Source organism: Homalodisca vitripennis, chromosome 5, assembly GCF_021130785.1.
Source record: "Homalodisca vitripennis isolate AUS2020 chromosome 5, UT_GWSS_2.1, whole genome shotgun sequence".
In the NCBI taxonomy this organism is placed as follows: domain Eukaryota; kingdom Metazoa; phylum Arthropoda; class Insecta; order Hemiptera; family Cicadellidae; genus Homalodisca; species Homalodisca vitripennis.
Genome location: NC_060211.1, coordinates 178,359,726 through 178,367,759, shown reverse-complemented (window position 1 = coordinate 178,367,759; position 8,034 = coordinate 178,359,726). Strand labels below are relative to the sequence as shown.

Sequence of the window (8,034 nt, the reverse complement as noted above, 5' to 3'; positions counted from 1 at the left end):
TATTAATATTTTTCCAATTTATAAAATAGGCAACCTTATTGGCCTTTCTCTGGACATAAACCGTCCTCGAATTTCAACGATTTTTTATCAAAGATAATTAGCCAAATGGATTCAGCCGTTCTCGAGATTAACGCTTATCAGCACTGCTTGGAATTAATTTTTATTTATTAGATGTGTGTGTGTGATCATGCATTCAAAAATACAATACAGGAATTTCCGGTTAAATAAACATACAATTTCACACGAATATTTTCCTCCCAAAAAATAGTCAATCATTAAGTTTCGAGACTGTATCTTGAAGGTAAGAAGACCTTCTAGGTCGAGAAAAGTGAAGTGGGAATGTTTATATTGTCAAGGTCAAGATAACATCACATAACAGAGAGTCAGGATTACAAAACAGTTTGTAATTATATTTAATTCGATACTTAACAGATATCGCAAACAAATTTAACAAAGTATCTAACTTTCATTTGTAAACAAACAACAAAACAACGAGATGTTCTTACATACAATTAATAAAATTGTTCGTTTACTGAAATCAGTTACTATAAAATCTCAGAACATTTTAAATTATGGTACTTGTACGCTGAAGCATCTCAATATTTAGATAACAACTACACAACTTACATTTTAATTTATAGAAGATTGTTCCACTATTACATGTTTTAATACGATGATGCGATTTCGTACTAAAGATATGTAACACATCTCAATATTTAGATAATAACTACACAACTTACATTTTAATTTATAGAAGATTCTTCCACTATTACACGTTTTAATACGATGATGCGATTTCGTACTAAAGATATGTAACACATCTCAATATTTAGATAACAACTACACAACTTACATTTTAATTTATAGAAGATTATTCCACTATTACACGTTTTAATACGATGATGCGATTTCGTACTAAAGATATGTAACACATCTCAATATTTAGATAACAACTACACAACTTACATTTTAATTTATAGAAGATTGTTCCACTATTACACGTTTTAATACGATGATGCGATTTCGTACTAAAGATAAGTAACACATCTCAATATTTAGATAACAACTACACAACTTACATTTTAATTTATAGAAGATTATTCCACTATTACACGTTTTAATACGATGATGCGATTTCGTACTAAAGATATGTAACACATCTCAATATTTAGATAACAACTACACAACTTACATTTTAATTTATAGAAGATTATTCCACTATTACACGTTTTAATACGATGATGCGATTTCGTACTAAAGATATGTAACACATCTCAATATTTAGATAACAACTACACAACTTACATTTTAATTTATAGAAGATTGTTCCACTATTACACGTTTTAATACGATGATGCGATTTCGTACTAAAGATATGTAACACATCTCAATATTTAGATAACAACTACACAACTTACATTTTAATTTATAGAAGATTGTTCCACTATTACACGTTTTAATACGATGATGCGATTTCGTACTAAAGATATGTAACACATCTCAATATTTAGATAACAACTACACAACTTACATTTTAATTTATAGAAGATTGTTCCACTATTACACGTTTTAATACGATGATGCGATTTCGTACTAAAGATATGCAACACATCTCGATATTTAGATAACAACTACACAACTTACATTTTAATTTATAGAAGATTGTTCCACTATTACACGTTTTAATACGATGATGCGATTTCGTACTAAAGGTAAGTAACACATCTCAATATCTAGATAACAACTACACAACTTACATTTTAATTTATAGAAGATTGTTCCACTATTACACGTTTTAATACGATGATGCGATTTCGTACTAAAGGTAAGTAACACATCTCAATATTTAGATAACAACTACACAACTTACATTTTAATTTATAGAAGATTGTTCCACTATTACACGTTTTAATACGATGATGCGATTTCGTACTAAAGATATGTAACACATCTCAATATTTAGATAACAACTACACAACTTACATTTTAATTTATAGAAGATTGTTCCACTATTACACGTTTTAATACGATGATGCGATTTCGTACTAAAGATATGCAACACATCTCGATATTTAGATAACAACTACACAACTTACATTTTAATTTATAGAAGATTGTTCCACTATTACACGTTTTTAATACGATGATGCGATTTCGTACTAAAGATATGCAACACATCTCAATATTTAGATAACAACTACACAACTTACATTTTAATTTATAGAAGATTGTTCCACTATTACACGTTTTAATACGATGATGCGATTTCGTACTAAAGATATGCAACACATCTCAATATTTAGATAACAACTACACAACTTACATTTTAATTTATAGAAGATTTTTCCACTATTACACGTTTTAATACGATGATGCGATTTCGTACTAAAGATATGCAACACATCTCAATATTTAGATAACAACTACACAACTTACATTTTAATTTATAGAAGATTATTCCACTATTACACGTTTTAATACGATGATGCGATTTCGTACTAAAGGTAAGTAACACATCTCAATATTTAGATAACAACTACACAACTTACATTTTAATTTATAGAAGATTATTCCACTATTACACGTTTTAATACGATGATGCGATTTCGTACTAAAGATATGTAACACATCTCAATATTTAGATAACAACTACACAACTTACATTTTAATTTATAGAAGATTGTTCCACTATTACACGTTTTAATACGATGATGCGATTTCGTACTAAAGATATGTAACACATCTCAATATTTAGATAACAACTACACAACTTACATTTTAATTTATAGAAGATTGTTCCACTATTACACGTTTTAATACGATGATGCGATTTCGTACTAAAGATATGTAACACATCTCAATATTTAGATAACAACTACACAACTTACATTTTAATTTATAGAAGATTGTTCCACTATTACACGTTTTAATACGATGATGCGATTTCGTACTAAAGATATGTAACACATCTCAATATTTAGATAACAACTACACAACTTACATTTTAATTTATAGAAGATTGTTCCACTATTACACGTTTTAATACGATGATGCGATTTCGTACTAAAGATATGTAACACATCTCAATATTTAGATAACAACTACACAACTTACATTTTAATTTATAGAAGATTGTTCCACTATTACACGTTTTAATACGATGATGCGATTTCGTACTAAAGATATGTAACACATCTCAATATTTAGATAACAACTACACAACTTACATTTTAATTTATAGAAGATTGTTCCACTATTACACGTTTTAATACGATGATGCGATTTCGTACTAAAGATATGTAACACATCTCAATATTTAGATAACAACTACACAACTTACATTTTAATTTATAGAAGATTGTTCCACTATTACACGTTTTAATACGATGATGCGATTTCGTACTAAAGATATGCAACACATCTCAATATTTAGATAACAACTACACAACTTACATTTTAACCTCTTAATGCCCACTACATGATGCAGTATATAAAAAAAAATTATTTTATGCTAAAAGTTACTTTAAATGGTACTTAGATGACCTGTAATTTTTTTCAGATTTTTTAAATTTACTATTTAACCAAATTTTGGGTAAGTGCCAAATCTGGCACATTGGGCAATAGAGAAAAATAGTGCACTTTAGAGAAAGTAAACAGGACATAAGAAAAAACTAATAGTATATTGCTTCATAATTACAGTATATTTAGAATTATAAGTAAAACACATTACTACACAGTATAAGGAGCACCTTACAAGTGGAAATCCACAAAAACAGTTCTTTCCTTTGTTTAGGCAGAGGTGAACTTTACACTTTTCACACATAATGGATGATTTCTGCTTGCAGAAGGGATGCTTGCATCTCTGCCTATCTTCGACAACAGATGGCCAATGTCCAACTCCATCTTTTCTAACATCTGGTATAGGGATATTGACACATGGACCTTTCTTCTTTTTCTTTGAAAATTCGTTCTCTACCCTGTCTGTTGATGGCCTTCCTCTTTTTATTGGGTCAGCTCCTAAGTTACAAAGAGACTCGGCCACCTCACACCGGAAAGCTAGCAAATCCATTACTCCCTGCTTAGCAATTCCATTATGTTGACAGTCTCGTCTGAAGAGAAGCCATCCATTGACAATACTTACGTCAACAAAGTGGAAAGAAAAACCCTCAAATAAAACTTCCGAGATCTTAGATTAATTCGGTAGTAGCTGAAAAGTCCATCTAAGAAGGTCCACTCCCCCCATGAACTTATTGTATGTTGTAACGATTTTAGGGCAAGTGACATCAATACTGCTCACGACCTTTAGAGTCAAAGCGTTGCACAGTGGTTGATAGGGCAAGCAGACTCAAAAGTTGACGCAAGAGACACCCCTCGATTGTCTAACCATTTTACAGCCCTAATTTTTACCCCATCAATTGTTGCCTCTTTTTCCTCATAAGACCCACGGCCTTTCTTTTTCATTTCTTGGTCAGATGAAAACAACAACAGCCTGGAAATCGTCCTAGTCGAATGGTCCCGAGGGATTGGAAACCAATATTTGCTAGAGTCACTAAGAGAGCTGGTGATGAGTACCAGTTATCAAAATAGATTAAGAATTTGTTTTCATTACGAGGCAAGTGTTCAACCAGTCGTAAAACAACATTTGAACTAGCTCCAATGTCAGGTAGGGAAGTAGCAGGTAGTATGCGACCAGTGTAGATCTCAAAATTGTGAATCAGACCCTTGCTGTCACAAAAGTACAAAACAGTTTGTATCCCCACTTGTGGGGTTTCATCGGGTTGTACTGTTTTTAGTAAAGATGTGCCTTTGAAGGGCACAATCTGTTCATCAACACAGAGCAATTTGTTCCTCAATAGGAATGTTTTTGAATTTGTTTTGAAGAGCATCAACTAGTGGGCGGATTTTAAATAGCCTATCTTTGTTTGGATCATTCTGTAATGGCATGTGATCATTGTTATTGAAGTGCAAGTTGGCCTTCAGTTTCCTCCCATCTGTTACGTGACATAACATGTGCAACCTTTTCTACTCGTGTATTTCCATTCCAATACATCCTACTCCTAGGTAGACCATAAATGCTCATGTAGATGCAAATGCCTATAAACTGCTCTACTTCCTTCTCTGAGGTATTCAAGGGTTTATTCGGATTTTTTTTGGACACTATACAAGTTTGAACTGAGTAGCAATCAAAGTTAAAAGGTCATTGTCAAAAAAATCTTTGAAGTAGTCAACTGGAGACTGAAGTACATGTTCGTTACTTAATTCTAGCATTGGCGGAGAAGGTTTCTCACTGTTATCTGGATTCACTTCATTCCAAGCAGGTGCTGGTTTTTTTGGAATCTTCTTTTTTGTGGCTGTAGACGTTGAAGGGATGTTCTCTTCGTCTTCATCTGTGACATCACTGGAGCTCGCTGCATTGTTCACTGAAACAAAACAAACTCGCTGTTGCCTTGCTTTTTTTCAAACCACAAAAAGTATGTATTTCACACTAAAATAAATAACATATTGAGGTCTTTACTAGTATATAACAGCACCGCTGAAACAATTTTCTATACAGCCTAGTGTAACATAATCTGAATTATCCTAACCGTGTGCATTAAAAATGGTGCTGTCATAACAAGAAAAGACATATAATAAACAGAACATAGCCTATTAGTATTGAATATAAATTTAGATTAGTAAGTATGAGCCTAACTAAGTTAATTATGGAATTTAATGGTATAAATAAACTTACAAAATAAGGCTAACTTGTTCTTTTTGTCACGGCCAGGGGTGTAATCTGGATCCTCATCTGAGTCATCCACCAAACTGTCTTCACTGTCATCGGGGGGTAAAAGCGAAGTTGTGTTGTTATGTCTTCTTAGTCGACAATGTGACATCTGACAAAAATAAACATTGTTGTACAAAAAGCTTGTAGGTTGACTTTAATGCCCAATGTGCCATTTTTTGGGACGAAACTGAAAAAAACTGCAGTTTTACAGTTGTGCCCAATGTGACAAATTTGGCACAAACCTAAAAAGCATCATAAAACATAAACTAGACATATTTTATGAACTAAAACTACTGTAACACACTTTCAGTTAACTATGTAAACTAGACCATATTTTATAAAAAGGGTACTTACTTTTTTTCTGCTAAAATACAGGTATGAAGACTTAGAGGTTATGAAGAATTGGTGTTTACTGTGTATGGTAGATCTGCTCACTGGCTGTAGTTCACATAACTGCCACCAGGCAAACAGCACAGTACAGTAAATTATTGAAAATAGTTCCATATGTGTCACAATGGGCATTTAAGGTTGTAATTTTCATTCTGACACTATACTACATGCATAAAATGGGTATGTGACAAATTTGGCACAGTGGGCGTTAAGAGGTTAATTTATAGAAGATTGTTCCACTATTACACGTTTTAATACGATGATGCGATTTCGTACTAAAGATATGTAACACATCTCAATATTTAGATAACAACTACACAACTTACATTTTAATTTATAGAAGATTGTTCCACTATTACACGTTTTAATACGATGATGCGATTTCGTACTAAAGATATGTAACACATCTCAATATTTAGATAACAACTACACAACTTACATTTTAATTTATAGAAGATTATTCCACTATTACACGTTTTAATACGATGATGCGATTTCGTACTAAAGATACGTAACACATCTCAATATTTAGATAACAACTACACAACTTACATTTTAATTTATAGAAGATTGTTCCACTATTACACGTTTTAATACGATGATGCGATTTCGTACTAAAGATATGCAACACATCTCAATATTTAGATAACAACTACACAACTTACATTTTAATTTATAGAAGATTGTTCCACTATTACACGTTTTAATACGATGATGCGATTTCGTACTAAAGATATGCAACACATCTCAATATTTAGATAACAACTACACAACTTACATTTTAATTTATAGAAGATTGTTCCACTATTACACGTTTTAATACGATGATGCGATTTCGTACTAAAGATATGCAACACATCTCAATATTTAGATAACAACTACACAACTTACATTTTAATTTATAGAAGATTATTCCACTATTACACGTTTTAATACGATGATGCGATTTCGTACTAAAGATATGCAACACATCTCAATATTTAGATAACAACTACACAACTTACATTTTAATTTATAGAAGATTATTCCACTATTACACGTTTTAATACGATGATGCGATTTCGTACTAAAGATATGCAACACATCTCAATATTTAGATAACAACTACACAACTTACATTTTAATTTATAGAAGATTATTCCACTATTACACGTTTTAATACGATGATGCGATTTCGTACTAAAGATATGCAACACATCTCAATATTTAGATAACAACTACACAACTTACATTTTAATTTATAGAAGATTATTCCACTATTACACGTTTTAATACGATGATGCGATTTCGTACTAAAGATATGCAACACATCTCAATATTTAGATAACAACTACGCAACTTACATTTTAATTTATAGAAGATTATTCCACTATTACACGTTTTAATACGATGATGCGATTTCGTACTAAAGATATGCAACACATCTCAATATTTAGATAACAACTACGCAATTTACATTTTAATTTATAGAAGATTATTCCACTATTACACGTTTTAATACGATGATGCGATTTCGTACTAAAGATATGCAACACATCTCAATATTTAGATAACAACTACACAACTTACATTTTAATTTATAGAAGATTGTTCCACTATTACACGTTTTAATACGATGATGCGATTTCGTACTAAAGATATGTAACACATCTCAATATTTAGATAACAACTACACAACTTACATTTTAATTTATAGAAGATTGTTCCACTATTACACGTTTTAATACGATGATGCGATTTCGTACTAAAGATATGTAACACATCTCAATATTTAGATAACAACTACACAACTTACATTTTAATTTATAGAAGATTGTTCCACTATTACACGTTTTAATACGATGATGCGATTTCGTACTAAAGATATGCAACACATC

General features: G+C 31.3%; 1 protein-coding gene across 1 annotated transcript; it reads right to left on the bottom strand.

Moving 5' to 3' along the window:
• Positions 1-5,157: 5,157 nt before the first annotated feature.
• On the bottom strand, positions 5,158-5,937 carry LOC124363751. Its single transcript, XM_046819013.1, has 2 exons — positions 5,732-5,937; positions 5,158-5,420 (listed from the first exon to the last, which is right to left on the bottom strand). The coding sequence occupies exons 1-2, from the start codon at positions 5,874-5,876 to the stop codon at positions 5,158-5,160; spliced, it is 408 nt and encodes a 135-aa protein (XP_046674969.1). The 5' UTR covers positions 5,877-5,937.
• Positions 5,938-8,034: the final 2,097 nt, after the last annotated feature.